Below are 15,734 nucleotides of genomic sequence, written 5' to 3' on the forward strand. Positions count from 1 at the left end.
AGGCGCAAGGCGAAGCACACGCTGCGTATTAGCCATAAATTTTATAATTCCTCATATATAAAGTGATGTATGCTATAATTTTACATAAATTAGATATAATTCGCAAAAATATCAAACAATAGAAATAAAACATTAAGTAATATATAACCTGGCTTAAATCATAAGTGCATGACTAAAGAAAAACTTGAATAGTACAAACTCCAATCATCTAAAACGCAATAGTAAGTCATAAGTGCATAGCATAAGTATAATAAGATTGCATAATTCCATGCCGGATCTTTTCGAATGTTTGCTGTTTCAAAATTCGGCATTTTTAGCAAGAATAAGCTTTAGAAGAGATAAAAGGTGAAGGAGAATGTTAATGACATGATATGAATTGAAAAACTGGAAGCAGTAACCAAGAGGAATAGGAAAAACGAAAAAGAGAAAGGCTGCTGGCTGCCTTCTAAGGTTACCTGATTTTAATCAATAGAAATCAGAAAACAAAAGTTGTTTTGGGCAGTCTTCTTTCCTTTCTAATATTCAAAAAATTGTGAAACTATAATTGAAAGCGAAAGATTGAGGGAGATGTAGAGACTATTGCGCCGTTAACATGCATGGAGGCTTTTTTATTATTAAATAAAAGTGGGCTTTAGTTATTGGGCTTAAAACTTGGTTGGACTAGGGTTTTTTTCTAATTAAAAATCTAAATTGCGTGCAGCAGGAGTGAAGCGCTCGCTTGTGCGCTTCTCTCCTGCTGTGCGACTTTGCACAGGCGCGCGCCTAAGGCGCACCTGTTGCAATACATGCGCCTGGGTCAGTACCCAGGCGCATGCGCCTGGCTGCGCTTGTCGCCTAGGCGCAGCCAGACGAGCGCTTTTAATAACTATGTGAGGCTCGATTACTCTAATTATATTTAATTATCATGAAATCAAGTAATTAATAGTCAAAGCAGCGGAAAAATGATTTAAATAAATTTTGGGCCTATAAAAATTTTGGCATGACCTACCCGTAAGTAGGACATCCCAAAAATACTCAGACAACAGTTTATATAAAATAACAAAAACTAGAACCTCAACAAACTTAAACATCACACAACCAAGTGCCGGTCAGGCACGAAAACAAATTAAAACATTTAACACATACATGAGCCGACAAGGTTCGATAACAATTTAAAACATAGCAGGAACTCTTAAATACAACACAAATACATCGGGGCATCTCCCCGGAGAATATAAAAATGACACTGACATAATACATAATATAACTCCGATAATATATAATATAACTGGGAGACAAAACACAATCCAACCTCCTCAACGAGCTCCGCCAGCGGACCCTCCGCCTGGTGCTGTAAAGTCACTTGGGTAGCCTACCATGGTGCCAAACAGCAGCCACAGTAGCCCCCCAGAATTAACTGAGGTTAGGATTCTGGTATGAAACAGTTGGGCAACAACAACAAAACATATAAACTATGCATAAACACATTATAAAATGTAGTATGCAATGCATGAACTGGGCTCGAAGTAAACGGGATAGCAAGAGCCAACAAACGGTACGATAACAACTGGAACAATGCTCGAGCTATAACACAAGGGAGCTACATCGTCATGTAACTAAACTGCCCTGCCAAGTATGCGAGGTATGTCGTGCTGTGTGAAATCAAACACCCACGACTCGGCCTCCATACATCTGATAACGACACAACAAATAGGCACAATAACTAACAACATACAATGTCAAGATTCCAAGTGCATATCATACAGAAAATGCATCAAGGAATAGACAATCATAATTTCGGTATCAGGGATACTAGGCATAAAAACCACCAGTTGATTCCCGAAATAACAATACGTGTGCCCCGAATACAATACAACATGATAACGGGTAACAATAAATGATAGGGCTCAACATGTTATGTCATAAATATCGTTCCCTATTCTAAATGCCACAAATATGTCAAATAAATTAGCATAGACAACGAGACATTTAAATTCACATAATCCATATAGTTCACGTAATCAACATAATATCGGCGAAACAATATTTATATTTTACCGTCGTATGTTACCAACCGTAACATACCTATACCAACTCAACGAAGATCCAAAACCTCAACTTTAATTCCGAAGATTTTGGCCTACAACACATTTAAATATTCCAAGACAGAATAAATTCACAACTCAAAGATAATAACCCATTTATAACAATTCTTAGATCGAAATCCTAAGATCAATCCCAATGATATTCAAACAAGAATATCTTCCAATTATCGCACTAAACAATCGAACATAATTTATGGGGCGATCAAAGTATACCTCTAACTCCTTCAAGTGTCGAACCTACAACATTATATCCATAATATATCAATAACGGTGCGATATAATCAACGAAAACGAATTAAATCAAAGCCGATAAAATTCTAATTCCGGGCAGCCTATAATACCTTGACTGAACCAGCTGGAAATTGAGTTTAAAAGCTTCAATACTCGAAGCTAAACCGAACTGGAACCGAACAACTACTGTATCGCGGTGTTGGCACGGCGGCAGCCCACGGGAGAAGTTCAAAACGCAGCTGACATGTATTGAAATGCAGGAACTGGTTCAGTTAAAGCTTCCTAACTCGAAATACAACAAGTTAAAACAGGGACAGCAACGAGTCGCCGGAAAACTCGCCGGAAAGTGGCTGGAAAAGAGTCAAATGAACAGGGCTAGTTCAAATACTCCTAAGCTACGAAATACAGCCCAAACACGGTCCAAAAATCTCCTATAACGAAACTTGATCCTAAGAGAAAGGCAACAGAAATCAGCACCCAGAATCAGAATACTTACAGGGTTCGATTCGGGCCTAAACCAGCATCAAATTAGTCGATTCATGTCTTGAATCAAAGCTACGGATGTAAGGAAGAAAACCCAACAAACGGATTAAAGTTTGGTTGCCGGACGAGGGAGATACGAGCGAAATACGCAGGCTGCGCAGTTGGTGACGGGAATGAGCTTGGGGTTCGAGATGAACTCTCTCTCTCCCCTTTTGCTTATGCGTATACCTGTATGTATGTGTGTATAAGGATGTGTGCCCCCTTATTATTATTATTATTATTATTGGGCAAATTGACAGGTCCGGATATAAGTTAGATCCTATCTATATAGGCACTGTTTTGATATATATCTAACGGTCCTCATTCATCAATAAATGTGGGGTCCATTATTTTTTAGTAGACCCCGCATGTATTGTTAAATGAGGACCCTTAGATCTATCATGAGGTAGTGTCTGTAAAGGTATGTTGAAATGAACCCCGGATATCTTAACTCTCAAGTGCTATAAAACCAAATATCTATCTGGCTTAATTATTCGAATTTGGCAATCTAAAATAATGATTAATAAATCTTGCCAAATAACTGAATAATTAGTATCGGGGTCTTACAACATAGCTTTGGCCCATCACTTTTACGACCGAGTTCTCAAACTTTGCGGCCCAAACATAGATGTTGAAAATGAGCTCAAGCGCTTGTGGAGATATAATACCATATAAAATGGGAGCTATCATTGCCATCACACGATCTGTAAGCGGATAGAAGTGTAACTTCTTCATTATCCTAAAAAAACAACAAAAACAAGGTGCTAAACTTCTTCCGCCAAGACTATGCATTTTTAACTTTTGGTGATACAATTATGCTTCTCGTTCACTATCACATATTCAGAATCTGATTTTCATAAACTTATTCTTCATTTAACTCCAGAAAAAGATATAATACAAAGTCAATGCATTGAAAGTGGCACCTTGATTTCACAAAACACCGCGACTTTTTCACCCGCACCGCAAACTAAAACACCGCCTCGAAAGAGAACATCATCCTCGGTTCGATCTTCCCGAGCACTGAAAATTGTCCACAGAAATGGAAATCCAACGTTGGTCTTGCAAACCTTCACCAGCCTAAAACTGAAAGTTGTCCAGAACAATGGAAATCCAAAGTTGGTATTGCAAACCTCCACCAGCCTAAAAATCCTCAACTGTAACCCACAGTTGAAAATATATGCAAAGCAGAATATTAAAATAGTAAGTAATGACAATAACAATGAAAATAATCATTGCTGTAGAATGCAGTGAATCAAAAAACTTATCTAACATTGGTCTCATTGTAAAATTTCAAAGTTATTTCCGTCGTATCTCTCAGATCATCTTGTTTGTCCGCATTCATGACTCCACAGTAATCATCATAATTGTCGTCATCACCAGGTGGCTCCACACATAGATCACACATCTGTGGACAATAAGATCAAATTCATGAGTGATTTGTGGTTCAAAACAATAATACCGTATGGAGAAATTGGCAAATTCATACTTTACGGGAAATTGACAATGATCTAGGATTATTGTGCCCAATTGCAGGAGACTTTGAATCATCGCCAATGAGACAGTATTCCGGATAGCTGGGCAGCTCATTAGAGGCCATTATAACTCGTCATCCCAAAACCGTAAGCTCCGTGTCACTCAACTCCATATCATGGCTGCATGTTTAACATTTGACACCAAATCAAAAGAAAATACGACGAACCCCTAATCCCGCCTCAATCAATTTTTCAAGAATAATATATATTTTTAAACAGAACCAAATGTTCAAACACACGTACAATAAAACAAAGGCCACAATACTCAAACACGTAATTGGCAAAACAACACAAGGTTTCAAGATTACCACATCCAACTAATAACATAAAATATTAATGAATATTTTTACTACTCTACATGCCTGTAAAACTAAGACCACCTCAAAGCAACAACACAAAAGTGCACAATTATTAACAAAAGCCAGATGCAGAAACCTTAAAAATATAACTTATGGAGATATAATACCGTATCGAATGGGAGCTATTTTCACTGTCACGCGAACCTTCCAGTTGGAAATCATCGTCACCGGGTAGAAGTGTGACTTCATCATCATACTAAAAAAACAGAACAAAAACCAGGTGCTAAACTTCTTCTGCCAAGACTAAGAACATTATTAACATTTGGGGACACAATTATGCTCCTTGTTCACCATCACATATTTAGAATATGCTCTAAAATTCATAACATATATTATGCGTCATTTAATTCCAGAAAAAGATAAAATAAAACTTAACAAGGTCAATGCAGTGAAAGTGGCACCTTGATTTCACAAAGCACCGGTTTCTTCTTCACCCCAATAGCTAACAACTACAACGACGCCTCGAAAAAGAACATACTCCTCACTTCCATCTCCATGTGCTGTGGAAGTTAGACATAAATATGGATATTCCTGGACGCCCTTGCAAAGATTCACAAGCTTGAAATTCTTCAACTGTAAACCACGGGGGAAAGAAGGCAAAACCGAATATTAAAATAATAAGCAATAAGAATAACGATAATGATAATCAGAGTTGTAGAATGTAAATGCTTCAAAAACTTATCTAACTTTGGTCTCATTGTAAAATTTCAAAGCTATTTCCGACATATTTCTCAGGTCAACTTGTTCGTAAACATTCCAGAGCTCGGAGAGTTGACGGTCTTTGTCCTCACCAGTTGGCTCAAAACATACATCACACATATGTGGACAAGTTTAACCAAAGTTTAGTTTATGGACACATTCATTTCTCAACATGGTCTTCAATCATAAAGTATGTAAGCATGGCATAACAACCCACGATGTCGGATCAGATTCATCAGTTCCATGCCGTTACATGTGGTTCAAAAAACAACACAGTACCGAGAAATTTGCAGAGAAATTTTGAAAAATCTATGTCATACGAAATGATACCATAATGTGGACTATAAGGAAACAAATTTCATACTTGGCGGAGAGTTGACAATGATCTACAATGAGAGTATGCAATTGCAGGAGACTTTGAATCATCGCAGGGTCCCACGGGCTCGATAACTCTGTATTCCAGATAGCTGGGCAGATCACTAAAGGCCTTTATAGCTCGCCGTTCGAAAAATGTATGTCTTGTGTCACTCAACTCTATATCCTTGCTGCAGGGTTTACATTTGACACCAAATCAAAATCAGAAGGGAAAAAAAACACAATAAAGAAACCTCCCCAATCAATTTTTCAAGAAAAATATCCAGATAATCCTCTGTATAAAAACACAACCAAACATTCAGACACAAATTAACACAATAACACAAATACCTATCTTCGTCGTCACAAGATCTGTAAATGGGTAAAAGTGTAATTTCATCATCATCCTAAAAAAACAACAAAAACAAAGTGCTAGTCAAACGATATGTAAACGGGTAAAAATGTAACTTCATCATCATCCTAAAAAAACAACAAAAACAAAGTGCTAAACTTCTTCCGCCAAGACTGCATTTTTAACTTTTGGTGATACAATTATGCTTCTAGTTCGCTAACACATATTCAGAATCTGATTTAAAATTCATAAACTTATTCCTCATTTAACTCCAGAAAAAGATATGACGCAAAGTCAATGCAGTGAATGTGGCACCTTCATGTCACAAAACATCACCACTTTTTCACCCGAGCCGCAAACTAAAACACCACCTCGAAAGAGAACATCCTCCTCGGCTCCATCTTCCCGAGCCCTGAAAGTTGTCCAGAAAAATGGAAATCTAACGTTGGTTTTGCAAACCTTCACCAGCCTAAAAATCCTCAACTGTAACCCACATGAAAAAATATGCAGAGCATAATATTAAAATAGTAAGTAATAACAATAACAACGATAATAATCATTGTTGTAGAATGTGGTGAATCAAAAAACTTATTTAACATTAGTCTCATTGTAAAGTTTCAAAGCTATTTCAATGAATCCAATTTGGATTATGTTATTTTTGAAAAATAACAAGTATATAAAAGATGAGATTTCATAAATTATTTGGGATCGAATATAATCATTAAATGTGTTTTTGCTATTATACAAAATGATGATTATTCTGAATTACAATTTGTAGAGATTTTCAATAACAATGATATGTGGCAATATGAGCAAATTTTAGCAAAGTTTCTCAAAATATTTCATGCGGATTATGAGAAAATATTTGCACTTATCATTGATGCACTGATTTGATGGTGATACATATAGAAACATCATCGAAAGATTTGATGCTCAAAATATTGTTTTTTTAATCTTGAAGAAGAAGAAAAGATATTTGGTTTTGAAGTACCATATCTATGGAAAAATCAGCATTTGAATCAATTTTTGGCAAATAATTGTACAATATTGGAATCAGAAGAATTAATAATTTCAAGTGATGTTTGCAAGAGGGGGAGTAACCAAAGTTGTACTCTTTTTTCTTTGTCTATAATTTTTTCCACGTGGTTTTTCATAACAAAGCTTTTAATGAGACAATTAACAAGTATCAAGAGATGTCGTACTCTTTTTCCTTCATTAGGATTTTGTTCCATTGGGTCTTTCTGATAAGGTTTTAACGAGGTACATCTATCGCCGGAAAGACATCCAAAGAAAGTATGATGTTGTACTTTTTTCCTTCGTTTAGATTTTTTCCACGGGGTTTTACTGTCAAGGTTTTAACGAGACAACACTTGAGTCCCGATGAAGTTCCCGAGCATCCATCTTGTCAAATGGAGATTTTGAAGAATCGGTTGTTTGTGCAAATAATCATCTAAGGGGAGTGTTATAAATATATTGTTGTTATAGATTATTATCTTTATCTATATAGATTTGAAAGATTTGTGATCAAAATAAATATGTCAAGATAATATCTGTAAAGATTTGTATCTTGTAATTTTTTTTTATAAATAGGGTGATTGAGTTCAATAATAATTGCACCCGAATATTGACTCTCATGAATTCTCTCTATTCGTTTCTCTTATTTATCTCATGATTTATAGCAATGAAAATCAATAATTTGTTGTAAAATAATATCTTCTTAACTCAAATTTTTAACAGTTCTTATCGACAATTGAAGTGTATTCCCTCGTGCTTTATGATGTTTTTTTTTGTTTTATAATTTGCTTCTTGGAAAGCTTTAATTTTATATCAAACACGTTCGCAAAATAGGCGAAACCAACCTAGTAATTGTAAAGGTTGGCAAACATGTAAGTGCTTGTTTTTGAGTCAATCTCGTGGTTATTAGGATTTAGAAAAATAACAAATAAAAATCAATATTTCTTTTCCGAGTCTTACAAGTTCCATAAAAATTTTTTTGCAAATTTTGTTAATGAGAAAACATTCCGAAACTATAACGAATAGATATGGTCACTCATAATTTTAATTGCTATGTATCGTTTTGTTTTTCATTAAAAAATTCTATTTCAGATAGATTTAAAATCTCGTCCACAATATGAAGCAGCTTACGAATAGAATATATATAGTTTTTATACATCAAATCCTGTATTGAGTCGTGTGCTTGTAAAATACAAAACATATTAACTATGCAACACAATAAACGAAGAAAAAACCTATATGAGTGTTTTTTTTTCTAAGTTATTAGGTACATATAGAGTAGAAAAATGCCCATCAGTTGTCGCAGTTCCATCTTGATGTAGGCACACAGCTCAGATAATGGCACCAGCTGCATTTTTCATTTGCATTTTCTCCCTTGAAAAGCACCACTAATCCCACTGTGAACCTGAAAGACGATTTTTTAATGATCATTCCATTTAATGGTTCAATCAAGGGAAAACTCGAGATATCGGGAAAAAAAAATCATGAATGGTGCCATCAGCACATCAACTATATACAAGGTTTCTGTTCGAGATTAAACTTGTCACGCTATGACACAAGGTTCGGGGCTATTATCAGAGCTCACTAGTCGGAACACCAGCGCAAAGTGGGGTGTGGTATCTTTCAAACCTGCGGAATAAAATGTTACAAGCAAGGTGATACATTCTGGGTCGAGTCGCTATCTGGAGCTGCTATTTATAGATCAGCCCATATCATGCTCCAAGGATGGTGCGGTCATGTTGTGTTCTAAAGAATGTGAGGTGGAAAATTAGCTCAACATCAGGCTACAATTGGTGGATTCAGCAACGACTTTCGCACCCAACGAGCCCACAAATACAATGTATGGCAAATCCAACATTATGAAACGTCGCTGCAGTTATTTAAATTTCAGAGGGCATTTCCATAACGAGGCTAAACTGCAGGGGGTTTTCAGATGTAATTTGTATAACATGATGAGCACGAGGCTATCATCCATTATGCAAGCAGTATTTATTGAGCAAAGGTAACCATTTTAAATGGGAATCTTACCAGACAATCAACAAAACAGTAGCAACTATCCACAAAATGACTTGACAAGCTGTGTATTTGGACTTCAGCCTATTAGCCGGAAGTCGATGGCGTTCCACCCAACCAAACTGCGGCCTCAGCAGTAGCATAAAACCGAGGAGAAAACCGCTCAAAAACCCTCCAATGTGCGCAAAATTGTCAACATGTGGGAGGATTCCAACCGCCAAGTTAATGGCAATAATCACCAGTAGAGTGAAGAGAGCTGCCGCCTGATGAAACAAAAAGATTTGCAAAAATATGCATGAACTCTTTAAAAATCATGCTAACATATGAATGTAACGAGCAAAAAGTTGTGATGAATGTTTTAGAAAGGCTCGTGGTTCGCAATACTAGCTCATTCAACTGGTACTGAAATTAAAAATGAAATCTAAATCCGAAAACCACATTAAAAACTTATGAGTGTCGAACATCTGTCATTCTACAAAAAGCTATAGCTAGCAAGGAATTGCAATACAAATCTATTTAAAACTGTCCAACAGTATAAACACCATTTTTTAATTGTTGTTTCATATAGGCAACCATACAGTACATCAAAATCAATTGTTCTTAGCATATATGATCATATTAAATTAACAACATTGTTCTTTTACTAGAGAGGGGAAAAACAAAAACAAAAACAAAAAAAAGAAGAAGAAGATTTTGGCTAAAAAAAACCGAGAGATTCCCACACTGATCTCCAAAAAGAGGAGCAATCAGGAAGTCCATTAAAAATTGTTGAAAATAATAATTAATTGAGAACAGATCGGTAAAGGTCTTACCTTATTGGTATAAATAGTCCAGTTAGTAAGCAACTCAGATAGCATTGCTCCAAGAAGTCCAAATAGAGCACCGGAAGCTCCAACCGATATATTCCTTTGAATAAAAAGACATGAGAGAATGCTCCCACCGATACCCGACAGCAGGTAGATTACCCCTACTCGTACTGCATAACATGATTCAGAAGCAAACTAAAATTTTCAGACCAAAATGCAAAAGATGTGAAATTAATGAAACAACACATTTTCATTAGGTTAACATCAAGATTATCATCGATGCATTCTATGGAGTTTGCATACTATTCATTTGAAGGAAGGTTAGTAAATGATAATATCCAAAGATGTTTCATTTGTGTTACAAGTTTAATCAAAACAAAGTTGCAAAGTTGCAAATCAGATTGATGATGGATACCGAATCCAAATTGTTGCTCAAGACGAATCCCTATAAACACCAAGCTCAGCATGTTAGCGAGTAAGTGAATAACGCCTGCATGCAACCAGATACAAGTTATAAGCCTCCATGATTCATTCCCGTGAACCACCTTATTCCACTCGAGAGCACCCATTTTTTCCAACCTACACAAGCAAGATGTAGCATTATTTGAATTACTTTCAGAAAGGAAGATGAAAACTTCAATAGACCTTTAAAAAAACATAAATATGAATGTACAACGACAAATACCCTGGAATTCACATAAAAATCTACCAAACAGACAGAATAAAAATGAAGAATTTTTCCTTGGATCAAATATTGATTACAACTAAGCCCAAGTAACAACACAAGGCAGGGATCTAAAGACCATAAATATAATACAATTAAGGAAAAACATTATTGAAATGTCCAAAAAAAAAAAACAATTTTCCAAATTATAAAGGAACTATTGCTTTGTTCACTTTGTTTGGGTCACAGAAAACAAACAGAAGAAGAATAGAACTTACAAAAGAGAACTAAAAAGTTCCATTTTCAAGAATCTGCTGATACAAAAATAGCTTGGATTGGAATAAGCCAAAGAAAGGGTAGAATTACATAAAAACTTTCACATGTCATCACTGCTAATTTTCAGAAAATTGAACATTGTATATGTATTGTTGAAAAGAATTGTTTCAACAATAAAAAAAAAAAAAGACGATTAGCTAAGCTTTCCTCGATGAAGCCAAGTACAAGGCAGCAGTCACTAAGTAATAATATGGTTGAGAAATTCGAATACAGGTGATAAAAAATTTGCTTTCGCATGAAGACTGGACAAACACTCTCCTAGCAATATCACCAACCATCAAGTCACTTGCTTCAAGAATCCCAGAGGCATGAACCGAAAAACCATACATCAGTCATCGCTCCAACATAAAAACGGCACATTCCAAATTAAAAGGTCAAAATAGGAGCAACTAGATGATGTTTTGGAGCTTAAAAGAGCCACCTAGCCTTCCTATCTTATTAATTGATAAGTTCACAATCTCATAATTATGGAATGTCTCATTCATTGTAGCTTAGTTCAGCCAAGTTTGAACGTAAAAGTTCATAACAGGTTAACATATAGCTCTGACAGCAATCTCGAGGGGACAAAAAAAAAATAAAATTTAGCGTGTCCATAAAACCTTTTAACCAAGATGCGAAGAGCATTAATTCCCCAGATCACAAGCTAGTAAGAAATGATACTCACAACCCAAATCATTTTGACAAGGAAAAACACTGTTAATATGTATAAGGAAAGAACCAAATCAAGAAAGTCATAGACTAGCAAGAATAGGTCTACAGTAGATCATAAAAGCTAAAAGCTCAAAAATCAACATTAATTAAACATCATAAACCAATCCCCCATCAAATTATCTCACTACAACGATCTTAAAATGTTTTCCAAAACAAAAAAAGAAATTAAGCCCAAAAAAAATTCAACTTCAATCCAAAGTCAAAAAGAAATCAGAAAAGTTACCCATAAATAAAAAACAAAAGCCATGAACTTTCGGAAGCCCACAATCAAGATTCATCCAAACTCCACCAGAACAAACAAATCAACACCAAAAACCATTAAATCTAACGAAAATCAACGTAAACCTAAAAGAAACAGAAACAAGAAAATAAAGATGGGAGCTTTACGTTGAAGACGAAGGACCAAAGAGAGGGTTTTCCCTCAGGGACTGGAAGGAGAACCGTCCGAGAAACTTTGCCACACAACCACCTATAAGCCCATTATTTTCATTCGGACAATTGTTCACAAACATGATCACTATAAACATGGCAACATTAGCAACAACTATCATAGGCACCAGCCACGAAGTCCACTGGCTGTCCGAATACTCCACATCATATCCTCCTGCAGCTGCATAATAAGCCTGCGGGTACCCCTGATTCCTGTTCTTTGTAGCTCCACCCCTCTCAAGATCTCCATTTCCCATCTTTCTTCACACCTTCTTGGCTCTTGCTTATGTCTAACTACAAAACCCACTTCGAATCTCGTATACAGATCACCTATATCTATTTCTTATAGTTTTTTCCCCGCTGTATTCTGCGTGTATACGCGTGATGGGAATGGGAGGAGTGGCTTTGAAGTTGGGACGAAACGAATTACTTTGAGATGAATGCAAGAATTGGTAGAGACTTAAGAGAGCGAGTGACCTGGGAAGAAGTCTTATTTCGCTTAAATAATTATTGATTTTTTTGGATTTCAATTGGAAGAATGGTTGTTGGAGTATGAGGACATTTCCTGCCCTCTTACGCCTCCTTTCATGTTTTGGTGGACGAACCCTCAACATACGATGTTTAAATGACATTAAAATAAAGAATTTATTGATTTTTCGTAAAATCATTAGTATTGCTAGTATTATTTTGCAAAATTGATCCTACTTTTTCTAGTAATATTTAGTCATATGGCAAAAACTCGTGCAAAATTATTTATTTGTATTTTATTTACGCTTTAATTTCTGCTGCACTGTGTTATCATTAGTGTTACAACACCAAGTACAACACTGTCTATTTTCACATAACAAACGTTATTTTCGGTGATACTTCTTGCCCTGTTAGTTGGAAATCACTCGCATTCGATGCTCTCGCATATTTACTTTATTACAACAAATGATAAAATCCTTTTTCACGTGCCTTTTACATTACAAAAAATACGACCAATTCTTTGTACATCCCAACAATGTCCAGTGATGAGTGCATATATTCCCATTTTACGTTGTTTTCTTGCATTTCTTGTTTACCATTACTACTTCATTGAAATTGTTTTCTCAGGTTATAAAAAAAACGCGGAATTAAGCAATTTACGTGAAATAATAATCAAATAAGATATCGAAAAATAAACAATAAACTAGCTACTTATAAAGAAATTTTCCTAATTCAGAATCTCGATGTGAGGTGTCAGTCCTACTTTCGTGATCTATACGAAATTTTTTTGTTATATCGTATCAAAAATATTGGTATATCCAAATTTTAAAATTTTGATATGAAAAAATTCATATTGATACCGTACAGATAACGAAAAAAATTCGATCTACCGAAAAAATGTCTGTATATCGAAAAATTTTGGTACGGTATGTCATCCCTATATATGATTGTGTTTTGTAAAGCTTCTAAGAAGTACTTTTTAGGTTTTTCTTAACAAAATTTTGAAAGTTATATATATATATATATATATATATCAATTTTCAATTTAAAATTTTAAAATAATTCGGACGTTATTACTATTTTTTTTTGTATTCATACATATATGAAAATTAATTTTCATAAACATGAAAAATAAATTTATATATTATAATGTACCAGTTTTTAGTTAAATTAAAATTTAAAATTTGATAGCATGATATCACTAATTTTTAAATTAAATTATTTTTTTGTTCATATATATGTGAAAATTTCCATAGACATTAAAAAATAAATGTTTTATATTATAATGTACCGATTATCAATTCAAAATTTGAAATTTAATTGGATGTTATCACTATTTTATAATTTTAAGTAAATTTTTTTTTTCATCATATATATGTGAAAAATATTCATAAATGATATATATGATAATGTACCAAATTTCGGTTGAAATAAATTATATAAGACTACATGCAAGAGCACCATTTATAATATTGCATTCCTCTCAAATCAAATATAATAGTTGTATTTTTTTTCATCGGTCTAAAATACATACACTCTTGAATTTTTCTCGATTTCCTATCACCTTTTAAACTATGCATCTAATTAGATTGTTTCGCTAATTAATTAAACATGAAACTTAAGAAAACAAATGAATTGAATCCAAATAAATGGTATATAGTATGCTTTCATATAAATATTTACTGTCTTTCCACTAGCTTCTTTGAACTTAGACTTTCATGTACGAAGTCTCTCTTTATCAATTCAAACGTGGTTGCAGTGATATAGTGACATAAATATACATGTTAGATATTCACGTAAAAGCAAAAAACTTCAACCACGTTGTAAATTTTCTTTTTTAAGTATACTACTTCATTTCATTTTTTTTTCAAAAAAAAAACCCCCAATTTTAAATTTAATAACCATCTTGTGAATATATAGACCTTGCTTGGTCTACACTGTGCTAGACAATATTGTCAAAGTAATTATCTAAAATATTAAATAAACTGTGTATTTTCCGCGTGGGTATGAAACTAAAGGTGAACAGCTAGCTAGGTGGTCTTTGTTTACTTAACGACATGCCCTTCATTTGATACTCTCTCTCCTTTAATAGATTAAATTAGATTAGATTGGATTAAATTAGATTTTTGTGTATTCAAACAGATTAAGAAAGTTATTGAAAAAATAAAATTTTACCAAGAATTTCTCACTCTACTCTTATTTAACGAATGTTTTAGTAATTAAATAAATAAATTATTAATTAAAAATAAAATAAAATAAATATAAATTGATGAAAAAGTAAGAGAAATAATACTAAATTTGATTATATATTTTGCACAGACAAGCAAAGAAATTCAGCCTAAATAGGCCATAGGAAGAAGTCCTATTAATAAAGAAAAGATGATTAAAAACAAGGGAAAGTGCCAAATGGCGAGTTTAAGTGTCTCAATCAATCAATTTATTTCCCTAAGACGCGTTTTCGCCTTTCGCCACACGGATTTTGGTGATGCTGCCCACTCACCTTCCTAACTGCTCCCTCTACCAAATTACTCTTTGCTCCTCCCCACGTTCAAATTTTTTATTGCTACTCTCAACAAAATTCAAAATTTAAAAATTAAAGTATGTACATGTATACATATCATGAATTACTCCCTCCGTCTTATTTATTTAGGCTGCGTTTTTTTTATCCGCTCGAAATATGTGGTCCAGTTTTTATGTTTAATAATATGTTTATCTGTTTTTTTTATCAATGTAACTCTATTAAATTACACTGGTACACATTTTTTTATCCTATTAAAATAATCATTAAATAAGCACAGAAAGAGAAATTCTTTTATATAAAATTTACCGTTACATACATTTTCTTAATCTGTGTGAAAACACATACATATTTAAATAATTGAAATAGAACGAGTACTTTTTTGAGTTAGGGGTAATGTTTGTAACAATTGGATATCGTACCAGATATTTCATTTCAAACTTTATTTCTTAATGACGTATGTAATGGTGTATCAATTTATAAAATTTCCAATGTACATATTATTAATTGTTTTAGCTAAATGTTATAACTTACACATTTAGTGGAACTAGAAAAAGACCACGTACGATGCACGTGAAAAAATTATAATTAAGTATATGTTTATTAATATCTAATATTTGATAGAAAAAAATATTTGGTTGA

General features: G+C 34.0%; 1 protein-coding gene and 1 long non-coding RNA gene across 2 annotated transcripts; both read right to left on the reverse strand.

Annotated features, from left to right (window-relative positions):
• Positions 1 to 1,046: 1,046 nt before the first annotated feature.
• On the reverse strand, positions 1,047 to 3,015 carry LOC140894396 (uncharacterized). The gene is made up of 5 exons (XR_012153811.1): positions 2,812 to 3,015; positions 2,426 to 2,554; positions 2,298 to 2,321; positions 2,065 to 2,119; positions 1,047 to 1,351 (listed from the first exon to the last, which is right to left on the reverse strand). It is a non-coding gene; the product is annotated as an uncharacterized lncRNA (long non-coding RNA).
• Positions 3,016 to 8,279: 5,264 nt separating this feature from the next.
• Positions 8,280 to 12,633, reverse strand: LOC140894705 (RHOMBOID-like protein 2). Its single transcript, XM_073303281.1, has 5 exons — positions 12,065 to 12,633; positions 10,382 to 10,545; positions 9,973 to 10,136; positions 9,176 to 9,423; positions 8,280 to 8,552 (listed from the first exon to the last, which is right to left on the reverse strand). The coding sequence occupies exons 1-5, from the start codon at positions 12,361 to 12,363 to the stop codon at positions 8,441 to 8,443; spliced, it is 987 nt and encodes a 328-aa protein (XP_073159382.1). The 5' UTR covers positions 12,364 to 12,633; the 3' UTR covers positions 8,280 to 8,440.
• Positions 12,634 to 15,734: the final 3,101 nt, after the last annotated feature.

The sequence above is a fragment of the Henckelia pumila genome, chromosome 4 (genome assembly GCF_033568475.1).
Source record: "Henckelia pumila isolate YLH828 chromosome 4, ASM3356847v2, whole genome shotgun sequence".
Taxonomy (NCBI): domain Eukaryota; kingdom Viridiplantae; phylum Streptophyta; class Magnoliopsida; order Lamiales; family Gesneriaceae; genus Henckelia; species Henckelia pumila.

What these genes read in the sequence shown, in the direction of transcription:
- LOC140894705 (XM_073303281.1), bottom strand. Translation starts at nt 12,363, where the DNA reads ATGGGAAATGGAGATCTTGAGAGGGGTGGAGCTACAAAGAACAGGAAT. An exon ending in TGAGCAACAATTTGGATTCG is followed by an intron (nt 10,137 to 10,381) that starts GTATCCATCATC and finishes CATGTTATGCAG; the next exon opens with TACGAGTAGGGGTAATCTAC. An exon ending in ACTGTTTTGTTGATTGTCTG is followed by an intron (nt 8,553 to 9,175) that starts GTAAGATTCCCA and finishes ATCGTCTTTCAG; the next exon opens with GTTCACAGTGGGATTAGTGG.